General features: G+C 41.9%; 1 protein-coding gene across 14 annotated transcripts in view; it reads left to right on the top strand.

Moving 5' to 3' along the window:
* The window catches only part of LOC137369472 (multiple PDZ domain protein), a 419,370-nt gene that overhangs the window by 208,478 nt on the left and 186,083 nt on the right, over positions 1 to 24,809 (top strand). For 11 of the 14 annotated variants that reach the window (XM_068030727.1, XM_068030739.1, XM_068030736.1 and 8 more), the window contains exons 22-24: positions 7,205 to 7,403; positions 10,450 to 10,491; positions 23,006 to 23,110. In XM_068030727.1, coding sequence (XP_067886828.1) covers positions 7,205 to 7,403; positions 10,450 to 10,491; positions 23,006 to 23,110 — 346 coding nt within the window. The remainder of the gene's footprint in view (positions 1 to 7,204; positions 7,404 to 10,449; positions 10,492 to 23,005; positions 23,111 to 24,809) is intronic. The other 3 variants (XM_068030740.1, XM_068030738.1, XM_068030729.1) reach the window with 1 other exon arrangement.

Raw genomic sequence — 24,809 nt, 5'->3', positions numbered from 1 at the left:
TACATCCCAGAGTGTTGAAAGAGGTGGCTGTAGAGACAGTGGATGCATTAGTGAACATCTTCCAAAATTCTGTAGATTCTGAAGCAGTTCCGGAAGATTGGAAGGAAGCAAATGTAACCCCATTATTTAAGAAAGGAGGGAGAGAGGAAATGGGGAACTATAGACCTGTGAGCCTGACATCAATAATAGGGAAAATGCTAGAATCTGTTATCAAGGATGTGATAACTGGACACTTAGAAAATAAAGGTAAGATTGGGCAGAGTCAACATGGATTTATGAAAGGAAAATCATGTTTGACAAACCCTTAGAGCTTTTTGAGGATGTAACTAGCAGAATAGATAAGGGGGAACCAGTGGATGCGGTGAATTTGAATTTTCGAAAAGGTCCCACACAAGAGGGTAGTAAGCAAAAGCAGAGAATATGAGATTGGAGTAATTTACTGGCATGGATTGAGAATTGGTTAACAGACAGAAAACAGTGAGTAGGATTAAACGGGTCGTTCTCAGGTTGGCAGGCTGTTACTAGTGGGGTACTGCAAGGATAAGTGCTTGGGCCCCAGCTATTCACAATCTATATCAATGATTTGGATGTGGGGACCAAATGTAATAATTCCAAGTTTGTTGATGATACAATATTGAGGTTAAAATATTATCATAGAATGGTTACAGCACAGAAGGATTAATTCTTAATTAAGTTTGTAAATAGTAATAAAGTTGTTGGCTTGCTTTGGTAATCCATAAACCTCTCACATCCATTGTGTTTTAAAGTTTCATCTGTTATGGCATTGTTACCTCTAGACTTGGATATTCCAATGCACTGCTGGCCAGCCTCCCACACTCTGCCCTCTGTAAACTTGATGTCTTCCAAAACTCTGCTGCATGTGACTTAACTCACACCAAGTCCCGCTCACCCATCACCCCTGTGCTCGTTGACCTATGTTAGCTCCCGGTGAAGCAACGCCTCAATTTTAAAATTCTCATCCTTGTTTTCAAGACCCTCCATGGCCACGCCCTTCCCTATCTCTGTAATTTCCCCAGGCCCCTCAGCCCTTCGAGATACTTGCACTCAGCTAATTCTGGCCCCTTCAACATCCTAGACTTTAATCGCTGCACTGTTGGTGGCCATGCCTTCAACCGCCTTGGCCCTAAGCTCTGGAATTTCCTTCCTAGCCTCTCTACCTTACTTTCCTCCTTTAAGATGCCCCTTAAAACCTACCTCTTTGACCAAGCTTTTGGCCATCTGCTCTAATATCGCCTTATATGTCTTGGTGTGAAATCCTGCTTTATAACACTCCTATTAAAGATGCTGTATAAATACAAGGTGTTGTTGTCTCAGGGACTCAGTTCAAGTGGTTTAGCTGGGCTTCCCTTGTGATTGTGAACAAGCTGGCAACAGAGACAAAGACGATTTTTAAAATCAAAGTTGTGAGGGCATGCTTTCGTCAGTCTCAGAAGGATAATGCACACTGGTTTGTTATGAATTTTTTTTTTAAGTCAAGCAAGATGACCTACTGGTGTGGAGAAATGCAGCATTATCTTTGCATTCTGCCCATACAAGTTATGCTGATAGAATTGGGGCGGCACAGTGGCGCAGTGATTAGCACTGCAGCCTCACAGCTCCAGCGACCCGGGTTCAATTCTGGGTACTGCCTGCGTGGAGTTTGCAACTTCTCCCTGTATCTGCATGGGTTTCCTCCGGGTGCTCCGGTTTCCTCCCACAAGCCAAAAGACTTGCAGGTTGATAGGTAAATTGGCCATTATAAATTGCCCTTAGTGTAGGTAGGTGGTAGGGAAATATAGGGACAGGTGGGGATGTAGTAGGAATATGGGATCAGTGTAGGATTAGTATAAATGGGTGGTTGATGGTCGGCACAGACTCGGTGGGCCGAAGGGCCTGTTTCAGTGCTGTATCTCTAAACTAAACTAAATTATGTGAATCCGATCATAACTTGCTTTATGTACTTACTTTCAGTGAAATAAAGCAATTTAGAGATTCTTGTCAGGCCTCATCTTAACAAGCATTTTCTTGGTCTGTCTCTGAAAAATGAAGATTTGGCTCAGATTATTACACTCCCTGGGTTTGTTATTGTATAAGTAGCTGCTGAGAAGTGCAGAAACACCCTTAAACGTAAGATAGTGCAGTTTCCGCTAGGTATTTCGCCTGAAATCAGCCAAACTGGCACAAACATTTGCAGAATTTCAAGTGCAAATTGAATTACTGCAATCTTTCGCTGGAAGGCATTCCCATCTACAAAACTGGCTATGCCCCCAGATCAAATTAATCACCATAACATGTTTCTGCTAATTACACCTATTTGCGCCCTTTCAAGAAGGCTTTTAAAATTAAGCTGGTTTCTTTTGGGTGCAAGGGCATCAATGGGGACCTTTTAAAAACAATTAAATATTGACAAAAATAATTTACTAAGATAATGGCTATTGCACACCAATGAAACTAGTAAATGATTCTGTAGAGTTTTAAAAATGTATTTCTGATTATTTAAATTCTGGTTATTGACAGGCTACTGATTAAAAATGCTTATTTTTGTGATAAACACATTTAGCTATATTATAATACTGCACTAGGTTACCATTCCTAAATACATGCAAAAAAAAATTTCCAAAACAATGCCCAGTTGCATTGGTTGATGGATAATTTTACGCATGTAACTATGCAAGGAGCTTACAGGGTATAAGGCAGAAAGGAAAGCTGATAGAGTCATAGCTGTCAGACACCAAGATGTCAATACTACAGAAAGCCGAGAGGAGTATAGAGAGCAGAGGGGTGAAATCAAGAAGGAAATTAGGAAAGCAAACAGAGGGCAGGCATGAAAGAATTTTGGAAAGTAAAATCAAGAGAACCCAAAGATGATTTATCAATACATTAAGAGTAAGAGGATAACTAATGAAAGGGTAGGACCCATAAAAGACCAAAAAGGTAACCTATGAGTGGAGGCGGAAGATGTGGATATGGTTCTTAATGAATACTTTGCACCAGTCTTCACAAAAGGGGGATGATGTGGGCATAATAGTTAAGGAGGAGGAGTGTGAAGTATTGAATGTTGTCATGGAAGTGTAGTTTTTTTTTCTCCGCAGTGTACCTTGTTGTTCTCTCTCTCTGGCAACAGTGTGTGCAAGCAGCAAGCCTGTTTCTGAGGGGACCACCTGCTCTATTGTATCAGTTAACTGTGTAAAGACTAGCTAGAACCAGTTTGATCAGGAGACCAGCGAAACAGGCTCACTGAAGTAAGGATTTATCTCTCTTAGCAGAAAAATCTACATTGTCCCTCAGGCTGTGTATTGCTTTATGAGAGGAAAAAAACCCTGGAAAAGAACATTTGTATTGTTGGAGGTAGTAAATAACTTTTTACTTCCAATCTCGAAGAAGTGTTTGCCTCAGGAGTGACTTTCAGACTTTTTGTGTTTCTGGGAGTTCTGGAATTCTCAGTAACGTTTCTACTGATAGACTACCAATTTAAAAATCCAACTAGACCTGTTTCTACACTCCTTGTTGAAAGAACTGTGTGACGCCTGCTGCAGCCGAAGCACTTTGAACGCCCATCCATTAAAGACTGTTCGTCGAATACGTTTGGAGACTTCGAGTGGCATCTGACTGTTCAGCTCTGGGACACCTCACTGAACCAGGAACGTAACCCACAAAGACTTACATCCCAGTTATTTATTTATTCCTGAGAAACAGCTCTAAGTTTATTGAAACCGGTTAACTATTGGTTTTTGAATATATGTGTGTTGCATGAAGGTTAGGATAAATAAGTTATAAAGTCTCTTAGACAGAGATTTATCTCAATAGTGTTTTAAGATTTAGTTTATTAATAAACAGTTAATTTGTTGTTTAAAGATACCTGGTTTGGTCCGCTTTATTCTTGTGAAGTTAATTAAGTGTTTAATTTGGCTAATTGTTGGTAGGTGGGAAAACTTTAAATAATATGCTATGACCTGTGGAATATTGAGACTGAATTGACAGTGCATTGCTCCCACCTTGGTCATAACAATGTGATAAACATAGGGAGAGAGGAAGCATTAAGAGGATTAGCATCTTTGAAAGTGGATAAATCACTAGGGCCAGATAAAATGTACCCCAGGCTGTTAAAAGAAGCAAGAGAGGAAACAGCAGAAGGTCTGACCATCATTTTCCAGTCCTCACTGGATACAGTATGGTGCTGGAGGATTGGAGGTCTGCTAACGTTATACCCTTGTTTAGAAAGGGAGCGAGGGATAGACCAAATAATTACAGGGAGTGAGTCTAACCTTGGTAATGGGCAAATTATTGGAATCAGTTCTGAGAGACAGGATAAACTGTCACTTAGAAGGGCATGGATTAATCAAGGATATTAAGTGTGGATTTGTTCAGGGAAGATTGTGTCTCACTAATTTGATTGAATTTGTTGAAGTAACAAGCAAGATTGATGAGGCTAGTGCAGTTCATGTGGTGTACATGGATTTTAGCAAGGCTTTTGATAAGATCCCATGTGGCAGACTGGTTAGAAAAATAAAAACCCCTTGGGATCTGGGAAATGTAGCAAGGTGGATACAAAATTGGCTCAGTGGCAGGAAACAAAGGGTAATTGTTGATGGGTGTTTTTGAGACTGGAAGGTTGTGGGGTTCTGCAGGGCTCAGTACTAGGTCCCCTGCTTTTTGTGGTTATATATTAACGATTTGGATGTAAATGTAGGGGGAATGATCAAGAAGTTTGCAAACGACACAAAAATTGGCCTGTGGTTGAGTGCGAAGAGGATAGCTGTAGACTGCAGGAAGATATCAATGAACTGGTCAGGTGGACAGAAAAGTGGCAAATGGAATTCAACCTGGAGAAATGTGAGGTGATGTATTTGGGGAGGTCAAACAAGGCAAAGGAATGCACAATGAAAGGGAGGATACAGAGAGGTGTAGAGGAAGTGAGGGATCTTGGAGTGAATGTCCACAGATCCCTGAAGGGAGCAGGACAGGTTTATAAGGTGCTTAAGAATGCATATGGAATCCTTTCCTTTATTAGCCGAGGTATAGAATATAAGACTATGGAGGTTATGCTGGAACTGTCTGAAACCTTAGTTAGGTCACAACTTGAGTACTGTTTACAGTTCTGGTCACCTCATTACAGAAAAGATGTAATTGCACTGGAGAGGGTACAGATAAGATTTTCAATGATGTTGCCAGGACTGGAAAATTGCACTTTGAGGAAAGGCTGGGGTCATTTTCCTTGGAACAGAGGAGGCTGAGGGGAGATTTGAAGTTCTGTAACCTGTAGGCTACGAGCCAAATGCTCGAAACTGGGATTAGGCTTGGGTGGCTTTTTTCTCGGCCGGCGCACTCAATGGGCCAAGTGGCCTCTTTCTGTGCCGTAAACTTGCTATGATTCTGTGATTCTAAATAATTTCAAATGGAAACTTAAACCTTAAAATAAATTCTGAAAGCTGGAACAAATCGCGCCCAAATTGCTGATTGCGCCCAAAGCAGAAACTCTACCCTCAGCTGTTGAGTCCGTTCACAGAAGACACTTTCACTGCTGCACCCAAGCAGATGTCTCAGGCAAGGCCTTATACTTGTAACGTCATAGAGAAAAAAATGCTTGAAAAAACCCCTTGAGACAATTGTGAAGGAAATTCCTTTTAAAAACAAAAACACCTATGGATTTGGAGTCAGCAACATCCTGTTTTTCGCCAGATATTTTTCTGAATTATCTGAAAGGTTGAATTGCTACTTATTGCAATATGGGTTACTGTTTCGATAAGCATACTGTTACAGACAGGTGGTAGGGGGTCTGGGTGGTTCCTACTGCTCACCTTTGAACTGACTACAGTCATGCTTTGTTTAAAATGATAAATTAACCCCTGAGTGTTTTTAGCATCAAATAAACAGACAAATGGCAGGTTTTCTTGAAGGTTTAAAACAGAAGATTCACTACTTATTGAACAACATTCATTCCCTAAAATGTTCGCAACACCACTCATGCACACATTCACTCTCACGAGAAGATAGATAGAAGCTAATGGGTAAGAGTTCAAGGTGTGGGTAGGTGTTTGTGGTATGCAGTAAACTTGTTGAATCTTCTAATTAGGACAGTCTCTTTTAAAGGTGCAGGCCTGGGTGTTTATAGTCTTGAAATTGTTGCGATGTTGTAGACTTCTGGGGTTAAGATTTCAGTCCGGAGGTGGCAGTCACTTTCAGTTCTCTGCTGCACCAAGCTGAGATGTAGAATTAGCAGCAGGGCTTCTTCTTGTTTCGGAAGGATCCTTCCACAGCCCCTGCCTTCTGTGATGTTGCTGTGATCTCCCCCTGGATTATCTTTTAGGTCACAATTGATCATTAGCATGTCTGTTACTTATCACATGGCCTTATCCCCTGGTGTGCCACACAATGGACCAGAATGTGAAATCCAGGATTATCTCTTGATGTCTGGATGAGTATCATTCTGTTATGAAGCGGCTAGTTCACACTTCCTTTGTTCAGAAGAAAGCCATTCAATTCAGGAATGTCTCTTGATGGTCCCAGGATGGGTGTAGTTAACACCTCTTTGTCTGGAATGTATTCTTTTGTCCTTTTGAGACAGTGAGGCAGTGTTTGAATACACAGGCCAGGTCATCTGACCTTCGGTGGCCATCTTTTGCAGCACATTGTCTGCTTTTTTAAAAGGAAAAGTCCATTTCAAAGAGTCCACATTAAATAAAATTTGTATCTTGAAAGTAAGAAAAGGATATGTCTGTATTGGGGGTGACAATACTGTAAAAAGAAAGCTTTCAGATTTGCAAGGGAAGGCTGACATGTTTTTTCTGGATAGAAAACAAAATAGCCTTCTATCAAATAGTGTTTTGATTTAACTTGTTTAAAAAGGTGCTATGTAGTTATGGAAGAAATTGAAAATTCCATGTTTTGCTGTTAATGAACACTGTTCCAGTTCTTTTGGGACTAATGGAATGTCGGAAAAGGATGCCAGCAATTAGTCAGTGTCAGATTAGTCCCTTAAGTTTTATAATTACCTTTTTGGAGACCAGAGAAACTTGTTTTTTTTAAAATGTCCTTTGTGCTTTATGGTCTTGTTCAGGAAATTAAATGCATTGGAGAAAGTTGGGTGTACGTGTGTGTTAGAACAAATGGTTTTTGGTGTGTTAATGGTTAATTTTTGTTCCACATTTTTATATTGTGTTGTAGTGTGAAGAATTTTCAACAAAATACCTTTCTAATCTTGTAGGAATGACTGTGAGTGCCAGTAAGGATGGATCAGGAATGATTGTGCGTAATATTATTCATGGTGGATCCATCAGTCATGATGGCCGAATTGGGGTAGGTGACTGCATCTTAGCAATCAATGGGGAACCAACTACAGATCTCAACAATGCACAGTGCCGTGCGATGCTACGAAGACATTCTCTAATTGGACCGGACATTATGTAAGTGACAAAAAAATGTTTCAGTCAAATAGTAGTGCGGATGGAGACAGACACATGATAAAGTTAAAAAGCTATTCATGATTAAATCCCTCTATGTCAAGGATATCAGGGGGTTGGGGCCAGATACTTCTATTAAAACCAGTGTGCATGCGAGCCCTGATACAGAAATTTCAAATACACACAAGAGTGAGATATACACAACATTTTTAATTCTTCCCCCTTTTCCCACTACTCTTATCTCACTCCTCTGCCTTTCACTCTGATTCTCACTGTGGCATTTAGACATTCCTAACAGCAATTATAGGCCCGGGTTTCATTGTCAGAGAAGAAGTGAAGCTTGGCATCTAGCAATCTCTGTGGCGCGGATTTTGCATTTCCCGATTTCAGTTTGAATCTGGCACCAAGTCAATGGAATCTCCAAGGGTCCACAGTGATGTCGTCCAGCAGGTTAATCTGCCAATCACATTGAAATATTTGCACAGACAGCAAACCAGGAAGTAAAATGCACTGAGTTTTTCACTTTTAATTAAAATTTCACAGTGAAATAAATGATTGGAATATACATATGGCATTAAGGTAGATGCTGAAATATGAACAACTTAGAAAAATCTTTAATGTGCAATTTTTTTTATCATAATGGAGAAATTGACATTCCACAAATGGGCCAGTCAGCAGTAACAGTGAACTTAGTATGCTGTTAAAAACCCAGTTACACCTCATTCAACAAAGTGTAACTTTTACAAGGATTTTTACAGCGAGACTAATAGCGTAAAAGGGCAATTCTTCATTGGTTCAGTGATTTCTATTCGGTTGCACTTTATAAGTTTAGTTTAGTTTAGAGATACAGCACTGAAACAAGCCCTTCGGCCCACCGAGTCTGTGCCGACCATCAACCACCCATTTATACTAATCCTACACTAATCCCATATTCCTATCACATCCCCACCTGTCCCTATATATTTCCCTACCACCTACCTATACTAGGGGCAATTTATAATGGCCAATTAACCTATCAACCTTTGGGGGAACTTTAACAACACACCGTTTGGGGAACCCTAGAATCATTATCAGCAGATTCTGGACGTTTGCGTTTAACTGCACATGTGCCGACTGAAGAAATTGAAGTCAGTGTCAGGAGTAATAACGTGACCATTGAGTTTCATTGTCATTACTATTGCAAAATCAGGGTCATATATTAGAAAGGTTTGATTGTTTCAATAATTTAGAAAATTGCATGGAAAATAATGGCAATTCTGATTCTAATTTGTGTTGAAGAGCATTTGAAAACGAAACAAAATCTAGTGCTCTATTCAAATATTATTTCAACGAAACTTTGATACAGTTAGAGAAACTGACATGTTGAATCACTAGGGCTTTAGTTTTAGTTATTTATAAGTGCTTCTCCTAGGCAGTCACCCTTGACTCATAGATTTTAATTTGATTCCTAAGATTTCATCTCAAGAGACAGCTGTTCCTTTGCCAAATGTTCAACTTGCTGTCTGGGTCATTCTGACTTTTATTGTAGCCACATCAAGACAAATGCATTCTTAATCAAAACAATAAAAACTGTAATGTAACAGTTTCTCCTACACCCAGTAAACCTGATCCAAGGATAACTTGGCAAACTAATTGCGCCTTTATCCACATTCAATGATTTATATCCTTAACTATTTTACTTGGAAAAATGTGAAGCAATTTTAGGCTGTTGATCAAAGAAAATTTAGTGCCTGAGCTAAAAATATTGAAATGCGAACGTCTGAAATTCCTTACTATTAGTTGGAATGTCTGAAATGTTACTACCACAGTAGATTTTGTTTTTTTTTCAATGTACACAGCTTTTTTATTTACTTGTTCTCAATGGATATTCCCAGCAGTGGAATGGAAGAAGAACATTATGATTCTTGTTTCTCTGCATTTGACACCAATTGGATTCACAAGCCTCTGAATTGAGAAAATGTCAACTTCTAGTGCTCAGATATAAATACAAATCTTTCATCTTCATTTTTGAAAACCTAGTACTTCTTGCCAGTGGAATGCAAATTAATTCACCCTTTGTTATTTTAATGCATCATTGAAATAACAGATATTTTAAACATTTTACATAATTTCAATGGATATATTTTATATCATCACATTTTATCTCCTGTTGAATTATCCAGACACTGCAAGATCGTGTATATATGTAGTGTAACCTCCTTTTAAATATGTTGTTTCCAAATGAGGTTGCATCCCACATTTCCGATTAATGAGCTGCAATTGTGGCATAAAGAGTGAGTCTACCCATCATTTTTTATGTGCTGGTTATGGTCCCTGAGGAATAGAAAGAGTTGCTGGGAGAAGCAAGGAACAACTTTTGATTCTTTGAGAGAAGGGACTCTGGTAATTAATAATTTCTGTTGAGCAAGGATATTAAGAGCTCAGGAACAAAGGAAGGTGTTGATGGAGTTAAAATACAGATTAGTCATGGTCTAATTAAATGGTGAAACAGACTCGAGGGGTTCAATGGCCTACTCCTGTTTCTATGTTCCGAGAACAACATAAAGGGAGAACTCTCGCATATGGAGCAACTGTTTCCAGTAGCTGGAGGGTTGGTAACCGGAGGACACAGATTTAATAGATTAGCAAAAAAGCCAGGGATAGGTGGGGAATAATGTTTTTTACACAGTAAGTTATGATCAGGAATGTATTGACTGAAAGGTCGGTGGATAACTTTGAAAAGGGAAAAGGGTATATACTTAAAAAGGAAAAGAATTGTAGGACTGGAGTATAAAGGAGGGGCATGGTACTAACTCTTTCCAGCACAAGCACATTGGGCTGAATGGATATATCCTGTGCTGTAGGATTCTAAATATAAAATGAAAGTAACTTGTTTTCAGTACATATGGCATTAATCAGGCTAAATAAATTTTAAGTGCAGATGAAGCATTTATGTATGATGAGTTCATATCCAAGCTTTATTTAATGTTTGTGCATCTTTCATGAAATTAGCACAAGGTATGTGACACTAGTGTAAAAGATGCTGCGTCATATGCTTTTCACATTCTAGATCTCCTTGTGCACCTGGTGATGATCAGTCCCCTTTTTATGTGTGAGTATTAGTGTGTTTTAAGAAACTGCTGTGAGCATGTAGATCATGAAAGTCAATACAGCAATAAATTATGCCTCCATTAATAAACACAGCATGCTTTAATCATGTTTGTTTCACTTGTGAGCTTTATCCAGATACATGTAGTTTCAATCTTACAAGTGTCAACTAAATTATTTTTTGTAATCAGATTATTCAATACAGATTTGAAAGATGGTGTATAACTGAGTCAGATGGGGATAATAAGTTTGTCACCTTCAAAACTATTAAGGTTCAGGGGCCAAAGACTTGACAATTTGGTATAGCTTGGCGCATTTCCTATGATGCATCTGCTGGGACTCTGCACAGATGACCTGGTAGATTTTCCCCAGGTTGATCACTAGTTTTTTGAATTGCATTCCAGTGGCTGACACCATTAAAGGTGCATCTAGGGCACACATTATACAGGAAAGGCTGGAAAATTGGCCTAAGGGAGCCTGTGAATTGGGGTGGGCAGGTGGTGTCAGGGTCTTCCCCTTAATAAAAATTTCCAGAAATTGGTTTATGGTTCCACAAAGAGTCTGCATTGAAAATGGTTTTTAATTTTTTTAAAAATTGCATCCTGTTCAGGGGTTCAAGCCATCTTGTGCCCTACAGTACATTTGGTGTCATCAGGCGAACAAAGCAAAATATTGCAGCTGCTGGAAATTTGCAAAAAGCATACCTCTGCCAACCGTTTTCTAAGTGCCACTGAGGGTCATGGTTGCGGAAACTCAGAGTCCCCAGTATAGGAAGTCCGCATAATACGCCCTGGCTGTGGCCCATCATACACCAATAGCATTGTCATAGGCTCCAAGTTCACAAACCCATCAAGAAATGTCAGCATAATTTAAAACCAAAATACTGCAGATGCTGGAAATCTGAAATAGAAACAGAAAGTGCTGGAATACTCAGCAGGTCTGGCAGCATCTGTGGAGAGAGAAACAGAGTTAACGGGCTGATTTTTTGGGACCCCCTGAGGTGGGATCGGTGGCGGGAGGCCTATAGAATCATGACGGATGGTGGGTGAGGACAGCCCCTCGCCACCCTGTTGCCAAGCAATCTTACTGGGGGTGGGATAGGCCGACAGTGACCTTCCCACCCAGAAGCCAATTGAGGTACTTAAGTGGCCTATTAACGGCTACTTAAGGGCCTCTTCCCGCCGCCGCTGGTATCTTACCAACGGTAGGGAGATGCCTCTGCCACGTGGGAGGGCGCCTCTTAAAATGAGGCATCCTCCCTGCAGGCTTTTGGGTGGGGGGGCCCTCCTCCATGAGCAATCTGTGGCCTATGGAGCACCCCCGCCGGGTACTATTTTACCCCCCCCCCTCCCTTCCTCCCCTTCTGGACTGGCCCTGGCAACCACGCCTCACTTACCTGAGGTCCAGGGTTCCAGTGCTGGGCCTGTGTCCAAGGCCTCTGCAGTACCGGCAGTGGTGGGCACCACTCCCGGTGGCTCTGCCGACACTGCTGAGCTGCTGGCCCTGTGATTAGCAGGCAGCTCTTGGAGGCATCCTTAAAGGGACGGAGATCCCAGCTCGAGAAACTTATATTTAAAAAGACTGGAGGATCGCTCTGTGGGGGGTGGGGGGCGGTGGCGGGGAGATGGTGGTAACACGAAAAGGCAGAGGCAGGCTTTACCACGCCTTTTCAGCTCACGGCCAGAAGCCCCATCTCCTCCACAAAGTCCAGCCCAACATTTCAGGTCTGTGACCTTTCATCAGATGAAAAGAAAGTTCAGCATTTGTGAACTTAGGGGAGTATGTGGAATGGCCCTGCTTTTGGGGCTTAAATGTTCATCCATATATCAAATAAATACATTTCCTCTAAAGGCCTAAACATTTTAGAGGAGAATTAACTGAAAATGGTAGTGTGATTATGTTACTGGATTAATCCAGAGAACCAGTTCAAATCCCATCATGACAGTTTGAGAATTTGAATTCAGTTTTAATAAAATTCGGATATTAAAACAAACTGGTGACAGTACAGGTGACCATAAGGCTGTTGGATTGTCGTAAACATCCAACTGGTTCACTAATATCCTTAATAGAAGGAAACCTGCTGTTCTTACCCAGTCTAGCCGATCTATAATAAAAGCAAAATACTGCGGATGCTGGAAATCTGAAACAAAAACAAGAAATGCTGGAATCACTCAGCAGGTCTGGCAGCATCTGTGGAAAGAGAAGCAGAGTTAACGTTTCGGGTCAGTGACCCTTCTTCGGAACTGACAAATATTAGAAAAGTCACAGATTATAAGCAAGTGAGGTGGGGGTGGGGCAAGAGATAACAAAGGAGAAGGTGCAGATTGGACCAGGCCTCATAGCTGACCAAAAGGTCACGGAGCAAAGACAAACAATGTGTTAATGGTGTGTTGAAAGACAAAGCATTAGTACAGATTAGGTGTGAATACACTGAATATTGAACAGCAGCAAGTGCAAACCTGAAAAAAAACCTGAAAAAAAGTGGGTAAGCAAACTGAACAAACTAAGATGAAATTAAATAAATGCAAAAAAAGATAGTAAAAAATGTAAAAAAAGAATGTAAAAAAAAAGGAAGATAAAATAACTAAAAATGAAAGTAAAATGGGGGGCTGTCATGCTCTGAAATTATTGAACTCAATGTTCAGTCCGGCAGGCTGTAGTGTGCCTAATCGGAAGATGAGATGCTGTTCCTCGAGCTTGCGTTGATGTTCACTGGAACACTGCAGCAATCCCAGGACAGAGATGTGAGCATGAGAGCAGGGGGGAGTGTTGAAATGGCAAGCAACCGGAAGCTCAGGGTCCTGCTTGCGGACTGAGCGGAGATGTTCCGCAAAGCGGTCACCCAGTCTGCGCTTGGTCTCCCCAATGTAGAGGAGACCATACTGTGAGCAGCGAATACAGTATACTACATTGAAAGAAGTACAAGTAAATCGCTGCTTCACCTGAAAGGAGTGTTTGGGGCCTGGGATAGTGAGGAGAGGGGAGGTAAATGGGCAGGTATTACACCTCCTGCGATTGCAAGGGAAGGTGCCCTGGGACGGGGACGAGGTGGTGGGGGTAATGGAGGAGTGGACCAGGGTGTCGCGGAGAGAACGATCCCTTCGGAATGCTGACGGGAAGGGAGGGGAAGATGCGACTGGTAGTGGCATCACGCTGGATGTGGCGAAAATGGCGGAGGATTATCCTTTGGATATGGAGGCTGGTGGGATGAAAAGTGAGGACAAGGGGAACCCTGTCACGGTTCTGGGAGGGAGGGGAAGGGGTGAGGGTAGAGGTGCGGGGAATGGGTCGGACATGGTTGAGGGCCCTGTCAACCACAGTGGGGGGAAATCCTCAGTTGAGGAAAAAGGAGGTCATATCAGAAGCACCGTCATGGAAGGTAGCATCATCAGAGCAGATGCGTCGGAGACGGAGAAACTGGGAGAATGGAATGGAGTCCTTACAGGAGGTAGGGTGTGAAGAAGTGTAGTCGAGGTAGCTGTGGGAGTCGGTGGGCTTATAATGGATATTGGTAGACAACCTATCCCCAGAGATGGAGACAGAGAAGTCGAGGAAGGGAAGGGAAGTGTCAGAGATGGACCATGTAAAGGTCAGAGAAGGGTGGAAATTGGAAGCAAAGTTGATAAAGTTTTCTAGTTCGGGGCGGGAGCAGGAAACGGCACCGATACAGTCATCAATGTACCGGAAAAAGAGTTGGGGAAGGGGGCCTGAGTAGGACTGGAACAAAGAATGCTCGACATATCCCACAAAAAGACAGGCATAACTAGGACCCATGCGGGTACCCATAGCGACACCTTTTACTTGAAGGAAGTGCGTGGAGTTGAAGGAGAAGTTGTTCAATGTGAGAACAAGTTCAGCCAGGCGGAGGAGGGTGGTGGTGGATGGGGACTGGTTGGGCCTCTGTTCCAGGAAGAAGCGGAGAGCCCTCAAACCATCCTGGTGGGGGATGGAGGTGTAGAGCGATTGGACATCCATAGTGAAGAGGAGGCGGTTGGGACCAGGAAACTGGAAATTGTCAAAATGATGTAGAGCGTCAGAAGAGTCACGGATGTAGGTGGGAAGAGACTGGACCAGCGGAGAAAAGATACAGTCTAGATAGGAAGAAATAAGTTCAGTGGGGCAGGAGCAGGCTGACACAATGGGTCTTCTGGGACAGTCCCGTTTGTGGATTTTGGGAAGGAGGTAGAAGCGGGCTGTCCGGGTTTGTGGGACTATGAGGTTGGAAGCCGTAGAGGGAAGATCTCCAGAGGAGATGAGGTCAGTGACAGTCCTTTGGACGGTGGCTTGATGTTCGGTGGTGGGGGCATGATCCAGAGGGAGGTAGGAAGAGGTGTCTGTGAGTTGGCGTTGAGCTTCTGCAAGGTAGAGGTCGGTACGCCATACAACAACAGCACCACCCTTGTCTGCAGGTTTGATGACCATGTCGGGGTTAGACCTGAGAACGGAGTGCCTCAAGTTCAGAGGGGGACAGGTTAGAGTGAGTGAGGGGGGCAGAGAAATTGAGACGACCAATGTCTCGCCAACAGTTTTCCATGAAGAGATCAAGAGCGGGTAAGAGGCCAGGGGGAGGGGTCCAGGTAGAGGGACAATGCTGGAGGCGGGTGAATGGGTCTGCTGGTCGGGGGGAGGACTCCTGGTCGAAGAAGTGAGCCCGGAGGCGGAGGCGACGGAAGAAGAGCTCAACGTCATGCCGAGCACGAAATTCATTGAGGTGGGGGCGTAAGGGGATAAAACTGAGACCTTTGCTGAGTACAGAACGCTCAGCATCAGAGAGGGGGAGGTCAGAAGGTATAGTGAATACACGGCAAGGGATCAGATCTGTAACTCCAGTTTCACACCAGTATGGTGCCGTCTGAAGTCATCTAATAAACCACTCCCAATTAGAGATGGGCAATAAATGTTGACCATGCGAGTACTGCCAAATCCAGAGATTGAATTTAAAAATGCACAGGCTTTTGTAGACACAAAGTTTGAAAGCACGAAATCCTGCAAATGGAACTTCCATGCTTCAGGAAATGATTCAATGCCTGAAAGCTGTTGTGTAGTGGTAATGCCACTGGACTAGTAATCCAGACCCCCAGGCTAAAGCTCGGAAGACATGGGTTCGAATCCCACCATGACAGACGGTGAAATTTGAACTCAATTAATAAATCTGGATTGTTGTAAAAGCCCATCTGGTTCACTAATGTCCTTCAGGGAAGGAACTCTGCATCATCACCTGGTCTGGCCTACATGTGACTCCAGAGCCACAGCAATGTGGTTGACTCTTAAATGCCCTCTGAAATGGCCTAGCAAGTTACTGAGTTCAAGTGCAATTAGGGATGGGCAGTTCAGGATGGGCAACAAATGTCCGCCTAGACAGCGACACCCACATCTCATGAACTTTTCAATGTGTCTAAAGGAAAGGGTCTGCTCTTCTCTTCCATTGCTGTGCCCATGTATGTCTTTATTTAACATGGGCAGGGAGGCAAGTGGATACATTTTGTTTTTTCTGAGCAATGTCAGTTCCTTTTTCTTTCCTACAGCACTGAATGGAGAATTAATAGCAATTTCTTGCCTTAAAATGTTGTGTACTTTAATACCTGTCATATGATACCATTAACCTTCAGTTCCACATCACTATCTGTTTTGTTATATTTTGCTTACATTAAATTAAGTCGTCTCACCAGTGTGCCTGTCACCTCTGATCTTGCCCTCCCCCAACTCCACCCAAAGAGCTTGAAGTAATATCAGACGTGCATCAACATCATATAGCTTAAACTCAGACATTCTTATCTTTATGTCAGTTGCAGTCTTTTTTCAACTTTTTTTGTCCAAAGACTGTTCCAGCTCCTAACTCTTTCCTGACTGTTACTGCTAATTTTATATCTTCTCCCTATGTAGCTATCCAGCTGGGTTAATTTTTATTTGCACTGGAAACATGAGTTGGTGTTGGGATTTGAAAGCCATGTTCTCAATTAAATCTCTCAATGCAGGATTAACAGAGCAATGGCTACTCAGAATTTGTTGGCGTGGTGCTGCTGTTAAGTCTGCGATTTTTAGCAAAATTGCTTCACTAGAAACAGGAGCAAATCCTGAGGGAAGTTGTTTAACACAACACTTCCTACCTCATCCACCTGCTTTCATTTCTCAATCTAGGTGTAAATTTGTAGTCATAGATTTGGGGTCAAAAAACTGGCCAGGTTCTGCTGATAATCAAAGACCGGAAGTGTCCTGACCCCCAAGTGTTGCCAAGTGTGACTTGGCTTGATTTTCTCCACAAGATGATTTCCAATTTTCAGTTAAACCTAGAAATTGTTCCCCCATTTTATCCACTAGCAAATTAACCAAATAGACATGTTGGTTGGTTGGCATCCTTCCATCTACAAAAGATGATGGACACGCAGTTAACAACCCATTTAGGTGGGGTGTCTTCTCTTGGTGCACCTTATTGATGACTGTGAAGGCCAATCCTTGAGAGGCAGGTTCTCCCACAAGTGCTGCACATGCAGCTGCCAACTGATGCTGTGAGCTGTTGTTTTTGACTTTGGTGCCTGTTGCCAAGCTGCTATCGCAACTGGTCATCATGGTAGTGTAGACCAGTCCAAAGGATGTGTCATCACTTCCCTCTTTCACCAGTTAGTAACTCCCAAGTACGATTGTCGACATTTAGGGCCTTCATGTCATGCTTGTGAGCATCCTTGAAGTAGAGCTTTGGGTGCCCTACTGGTCATCTGGCCCCAGCTGCCTCACCAAACAGAAGGTCCTTGGGTATGTGACTGTCGTCCATCGAGCAGACGTGTCCGATCCACCTCTGTTTGATCAGTGCCAACACACTTGGGAGCTCTGCCTTCGTGAAGACTGCCACATTTCTGATTTTGTCCTGCCAGGATATATCCGTAATGCGCCGCAGGCAGCAAAGATGAAAATTATTGAGCTGCTTTTCCTAGTAGCTGTAAGTCACTCATGTTTCACAGCCATACAGCAAGGTGCTGAGAACACAGGCCTTATAAATCATCAGCTTGGTCCCAAGGGTCAGCTTGGTGTTATCCCATGCGCGTTTTGCAAGTCGGCCAAAAATGCTTCCCAATGTATAGTGGTCAGGATTTTCAGTTGCTTGTGGGGTGAGAATGGGAGTGGACGCGCACTGAAAATAGCACTCCCAGATGGCTTGTTAGTGTCCCAACGCCTCTGTGATTGATGGCTATTTTCAAAGTGAGGGTTGTGGGGAGCCAGGAATCCACTCGCCTCCAATTAACGGCCTGTTAAGCTCCTTGAGTTTGTTAACAGGTTGGGGAGGCCCAGAAGGCAATTTTTTCACTTCACGAGTCGCCAAACCTGAGCAGTCTGATCACGTTAGTGCACAGCTGTCGAGTTTGATGCAGGGAGCAATGAAGTAACTTTTTTAATGAGGAAAAAATGTTGTCACTAGGGGTCTTTGTGAGAAATCGGGCGCAATACCTTTTATTTGGCCACTTCTGTGCACAGTGAGGCTGCTGGCCCTCTGATGTCCTGCCTCCTCTCTTCTGCAAGGCAGGTCCCATTATGGCTGCCATCTGCCTTTGATGATCTTGAACAGTAAGCAGCTCCCACTGACCCATTTAAAGACTGAGTCGGGGGATTGGGACCCGGAAATTATCCAGGTGTCGGATTCCCAACCCCGGATTGAAAATCAAGCCCAGCAAGTTTCTCTGCTCCTAACCTACCACACTCAGGAGTGCAAAATCTTCGATAGATGGTTGCAACTTTAAGCAGCTGAATGCCTCAACAGTGGATGTGTGAATGGCTGCTGGAGAAAATTCTTAATTTTAAAAACCGGATGGTTGGAATCCTAGGAGTTCAGTTTATCTGAGTTTCATTCTCGTGCTGAGCAAGTTATTGTCAGATCTTTTTCATATTGTAGGCTCTTGCGAATAATTTTCTCCTCAGATATTTTGTCAGCCCTTGATTTACCATGGAGATTAATGAGCCAAAGTTTATGGTGAGTGACCCAGCATACTTTGGCATGCAGATAATAAACTCCTTGAAAGCCATCCTGTTTTTTGATAAGACTGTATCTGTTATATTTGGCTGGGGAAATCATGTTGCCAAAGTTTTATCCACTATCTCACTTTTCCTCCAATGAAAGTAAATGTGCATACTAATCAAGTAACATTTCATTTTCCTTTATTTGAAAGGAACTGTCATTTGATTCATATTTTCTGCTGCTTGTCCAGCAACTAGTATTGGATGAGCAGAAATTTCCTGCAGTTATGTATTGGAAAGACTGCAGTCACTCTCTTCAGACCCTGCCACAAACTCTGTTTCCTAACTACCGAATCTGTCCCTCTCTATGGCCACTGTCTGAGGCTGAAGCCATCCGTTGATGACCTTGGTGTCCTTTTTGATCCTGAGCTGAGCTTCCAACCCCATATCTTCTCCATCACCAAGAGTGTCAATTTCCACTTTGTAACATTGCCCATCTCCACCACTGCCTCAGCCCAAGACACTGTTGAAACCCTGAATGCATGTCTTTGTTGCTTCTAGACTCGGCTTTTCCAATGTTCTCCTGGGAGTCTCTTCCCACCTTGCAGCCTCCGTAAACTTGGGCTCATCCAAAACTCTGATGCTTGTAACCCAATTCGCACCAAGCATTATTCACCCATCACCTCTGTGCTCACATTGGTATAATGATCTATATTGGCTCTCAGTCCAGCAATGCCTTGAATTTAAAATTCTCATCCTTATTTTCAGATCCCTCCATGACTTTGCCCCTGCCTGCCTCAGTAACTTCCATCGACCTTGCAACAGAGTGCAATCTCTGCACTCCTCCAATTCTAGCTTCTGGTTGTGGGTTCAAGTCTCACTCCAAGACCTGAGCACAATAATCTAGGCTGACAGTCCAGTGCAGTACTGAGGGAGTGTGCACTGGCAGAGACGCCGTCTTTTGGCACTAAAATAAAAGCAAAATACTGCAGATGCTGGAAATCTGAAAAAGTGCTGGAAGTACTCAGCAGATCTGGCAGCATCTGTAGAGAGAGAAGCAGAGTTTATGTTTCAAGTCTGTGACCTTTCATCTTATGCCGTCTTTTGGGTGAGGTGTTGAAATCGAGGCCCCATCTGCTCTCAGGTGGTTTTAAAAGATCCCATAGCATTATTGTGCAGAAGAGCAGGGGAGTATACAGAGTGCCCAATTTTTATCCCTCATTTAACATCAAAAGAAACAGATTATCTGGTCATTATCACGTTGTTTGTGGGAGTTTGCTGTATGCAAATTGGCTGCCAGATTTCCTACATTATTGCTACTAAAAGTTTTTCATTGGCCTTAAAGCGCTTTGGGACATCCGGAGGTCGTGAAAGGCGCTATATAAATACAAGTTTTTTTTTGAACTTTGCTGATTTTCATCACTCCACCATTGACAGCCAGGCCTTCAGATGTCCAGGCCTTTAGACTGTAGAATTCCTTCCCTAAACCTCTTCTCTTCTCTGCCTCTCTCTTCTTTAAATACTCCTTTAAATCTACCTCTTTGACCAAGTTTTTGGTCATCTGTCCTATTGTGGATTGGTGTCAAATTTTGATAATGCTCCTGTGAAATGCCTTAGAACATCTAATTGTGTTAAAGACCATGTGTAATGTAAATTGTTGCTGTTCTGTCGATCGGATTATTTTTTTTTTCTCAAACTAGATCAACAATTGTTTTGTTTCCTTTGGGAATAATTTAAGTAAACCCATTACCTAGCAGTAAAGTTTAAAAAATATATAGTGGCTGCGTTTGTTTTCTGGTATCATTCCCTGACACAGAGTTAGCAACCAAGAAACATCATGACTGATTCTACTTTCAACCACCGTTAAACAAATGGTGCCATTTAATATATCAGTGACTTAGAGCAGTGCATGTACAATCATTAATTGATCCTCCCTTCATTTGACAGTTCAGAACTGTTGATTTGGTATTGCAACACTCGCCTGATGCTGTAGAATTTCAGATTCTCCTGTTTATAAACTACTTTATTGCAACTGAACCATGTTTCCATTATTTCTTTGATTCCTATGTGACCACTTAGAATTGCAAGTACGCATACTTGAAATTCATACAGACATAATACCTTGTTTGCAGCAGCAATGAGCGCAGCAAATCTAACTCATGTTTAGCATTTTTTTTTTTCGAAATTGGACCATTAGTTTCTAAATTTGCTTGCAGATAGCACAATCCATCTGAAATAGTAATTCTATTTTGGGGCAGGTTCATCAGCTTGTCTACAGCAAAATGAAAGGTGCCAAAATAAACCTTCCATTTGACATAAGATCTCAGCATTAACCACTTAAAAAAAATTACTAGCAATCCAGCCATCTATAAAGTATATATGTGGAATAATCAAGCCACAGGAAACTTGTGGAAGATTGTAGTAAGCATTATGGGCTATTCTGTATATGTATTGATATTTTGGATTGCTAAGTCTGATGAATGGTGTCCACTCCATCCCCAGTCCATCATACCACTCTTATTTGGTCACCTAACCTCCCTTTCCCCTGGTTCACACTGGCACCTCCTTCTTCCCTCAATTTGCAGCCAGTCTATGCCAGTTTTCCCCTCACTGCTACTCCCAATTTCAGTCTGGGGGATTGAACACTGTTCAATGGCACAAGATCAGGAGTCTACAGCATCAGCATTTCATTTGCCTGCACATAGCAGCATCAAATAGGTGTCACGAGGAGCAAGTTGGGGGATAGCTCTGATGATTTTCATTAGGAACGATGCGTTTTGCAAATTTTGCAATAAAAAATAATTTTCCATCAGGACTGGTAATGTGTGCGTATTACAGTGTATTTGTGTGACATTAAAACAAGTGAGCATTTTAAATTACTTTAGATTTTGGTATCCATTGGTTTTCCTTTTTTAACTAATGTCAGTAATGGTAAAAATCACTAGGGAAAAATAGTGATTTTCGTAAAACTGAAATGAACGAAGCTGGCCTGTTACATACAGAATCAGTCAATACTGGTTTTGGAGAGCAAGGTTTGAAGGATAGAAACCAATTTAAAAAGGTGGGAGGAGGGGGGTAATAAAATGGTAATGAGGAACAATGATAGAGATTGGTTAGAGTTCCTTTGAGTACTTTGTCTTATTAGTACGAGATCAAGTGTATTATTGCATAGGATTTGCAGGGTCACAGAAGCCCTTGTGTGTCATAAGAATCCCAGTGTGATTTCTGCACCAACTTAGTAAGTTCAATATAGGAGAATGAAAAACACTTCAGTGTACATTCAGTTAAAGCTATTGGGATGTATCAAATCTATAGTCAGAAGTTCAGTTTGGTAAGGTTATCTTCCCTTCAAAAATGAAGAGCAAACCTATTTCCGAAGAAGGGTCACTGACCCGAAACGTTAACTCTGCTTCTCTTTCCACAGATGCTGCCAGACCTGCTGAGTGATTCCAGCATTTCTTGTTTTTGTTTCAGATTTCCAGCATTTCTTGTTTTTGGAGCAAACCTATTTGTTTGTTTTGAAATGTAGCTTTAAAATATTGCATCTATGTAGTTAGCTACACATTTGAGAATGGATATTGCCAAGAAAAAAATGGATTTGTGTACAATGGTTGTAATGATTGAAGTGTATCTGGATAAATTTCGAATTTTATTTTGTATTCTTAAAACTAACCATGTTTCCATCATTACTAATTTAACAGGGCCGTAATCAGAGGGGTTCAATGTTACTGTTTTGTGTTTCTAAATCTGAATTCTGGACTGCTAAAAACAGTGAATGGAAATATATCTTGAAAGTTAATTCTAGTGATTTGGATTAAGTCGAGGTGAATGGGATACAGAAAAGGTATACACATGGCCCTAACTACATATGGGGCAAAAGTACAAAACATTCAAATTACTAGTTAGCGGATTGAATTTTTTAAAATTGTTTTGATCTTCTGCAGCTATGATAGATTTAGATAGAAGAAAATGTCATGATCTGTTGCTATTGTTAGTCATTTTAATATTTTTCTGAAAATATCCCACGTATAGGACTTGATAGATTTGTAATTGAAAAGGAATATTAAGTGCTTTGTTATCTAATTTCATTAAAATACTCATCTTTATAATTTGAACAAGAACTCATGGAATACAAAATAAAAAAGCATGGCATGCATGAGAGCTATGAGCCTATTTGTCTTTGGTATAAAAATGATTTGTTCAAAATTTGGGCACGTTTGTATTTGTTTTTGATGTCTTTGTAAGCCATAGAATGTATATGTTGTTTATATAAAACCCATACTGAAAAGTGATGTGGTACCTAAAGCTTCAAATGTTTATTTTATAGATCAGAAAAACTTCAGAATATACTTATTTCCTAAAATGAACTAATTCTAAACCAAATATCAGAATTTCCAAATCACTCTTTTTAGAGCCTAAAATAATTTCAGATATCTGAGTGGTCCAATTGATGCAGTCATCCCTTGATGGTCCTCATAATGCTTTATACTTGCATGAAAATGGGCTAGTAAAACATGTGATTTCTTTATGGGTTTTTACATTTTTTTTCAACCTTTTTTGTTATTTTTTTGTAGTGTCACATATGTGCCTGCAGAGAATCTGGTGAAGTATCGGACCATCATGGATCGACAACTTGAAGGAATCATCACAAATGATGCCTCATCACTGCTCCTTGCCAGGTAACTCCTAGTTCATCTGTCAACTTTTGTGAAAAGTAATTTTTAAAAAAAAATTTAGTGTAAATATATATACTTTTGTCGCAGTTCTCTTATGGTGTTGCTCATCTAAGTCAGCAGATAAGCAGTGTTTTAAAATGCACATTTTACTCGTAATGCATCGTCTATAATTTTACTGCTAATGTGGAACTCTGTTTTCGTTAGCCATCCAGCAGGTTAATTCTTAATAACTACTTGTTATAATTATTGCAAGCATTTACTTAGAATTTAATTGTTTTTAACAGGGACCTTTACAGATTGGCATGAGCTTCTTTCAGTTTGCAGCTTAGACACCCCCAGTTATTATGTTTTCTTCTTCCTTTTCCATCATTCATATGTGGACTTGGGGATAGATGCATGCTATGGACAAGATATTCCGGATGTGCTTCATTACCCTAACATCAGCTCAAAGGGGGGAGTCAAAAGCCCGCCAACAGTCACCCAGCTGTGATTTTCCTGGAATTGGCCACTTAATGACCAGAGGGTGGGCTCTCTGTTCAATTAAGGACAGTGGGTTGGCTCTGGAAGCTAGAGGGCCAATAGGAGGTCCTAAAGTACTGAAGAAGCAGCAGGCTGCCTTTCAAGTAAGTGAGAGGGAAGGCGTCTCCATTTTGATGCATCCTCTCTCTAACTTTTTCAGCTGTTAAATAAAAAACAGAATCAGGAGCCAGGCTGCCATTGTGGAGGAGCTCCCCCTCCACAGGGAGGCCTTCAGCTGTAGCTGAAGCCAGGCAGGAGCAGAGAGTCTCAAAGCCTACCAGGAGTGCTGCCCCCTCCTCCCGGCCCCAGTCTGTCACCATGGTTGGGGGAAGTGGGGCGGTTGGAGCGCCTCCTGACAGCTGAGCTGTTCTCTGACACCTCCAGGTGTCTGGAGGCTGACTGGAAAATTCCTGTCAACTTTTGTTTATTCATTCGGGGGATGTGGGTGTCGCTGGCTAAGCCAGCATTTATTGCCCATCCCTAATTTCCCTTGAGAAGGTGGTGGTGAGCTTTGGACCATTAAATAATTGAGTTTGCTAACATAACAGCAGTCATTTAATGTGTGAAGTGCTTTGAAAGATTTTGATGTAAAAAGCCTTATTTGAGTCAGAAGATTGTGAGTTTAGGCCCCAACCCCATTGAATTGAGCACATAATTCATGCTGATACTCCAGTGGAGTAGTGAGAAAAGGACGTTGAATAGATCCTCTGTTTGAGAAGATCATAGAATTGAAGTTCAGACTGCCCTGTCATGCGATGTAAAAGACATGGTGTGACCGATATTTATCCCTGAACCAGCATCACTAAAACAGATGATCCGATCATATATCTCATTGCTGTTTGTGAGACCTTGCTGTGCACAAATTGTCGGTTGAATTTTCTATGTTACAACAGTGACTACCCTTCAAAGTTACTTCATTTCCTGTGGTTGTGAAAGACTGGTTGGGCAGTACAGTGGTTAGCACCGCAGCCTCACAGCTCCAGTGACCCGGGTTCAGTTCTGGGTATTGCCTGTGCGGAGTTTGCAAGTTCTCCCTGTGACCACGTGGGCTTCTTCCCACATGCCAAAGACTTGTGGGTTGATAGGCAAATTGGCCATTGTAAATTGCCCCTAGTGTAGGTAGGTGGTATGAGAATTGAGGGAAGGTGGGGATGTGAGAGGGAAATGGAATTAATGTAGGATT

This window comes from Heterodontus francisci, chromosome 4 (assembly GCF_036365525.1).
Source record: "Heterodontus francisci isolate sHetFra1 chromosome 4, sHetFra1.hap1, whole genome shotgun sequence".
In the NCBI taxonomy this organism is placed as follows: Eukaryota; Metazoa; Chordata; class Chondrichthyes; order Heterodontiformes; family Heterodontidae; genus Heterodontus; species Heterodontus francisci.
This window is presented reverse-complemented; position numbering and strand designations above follow the sequence as displayed.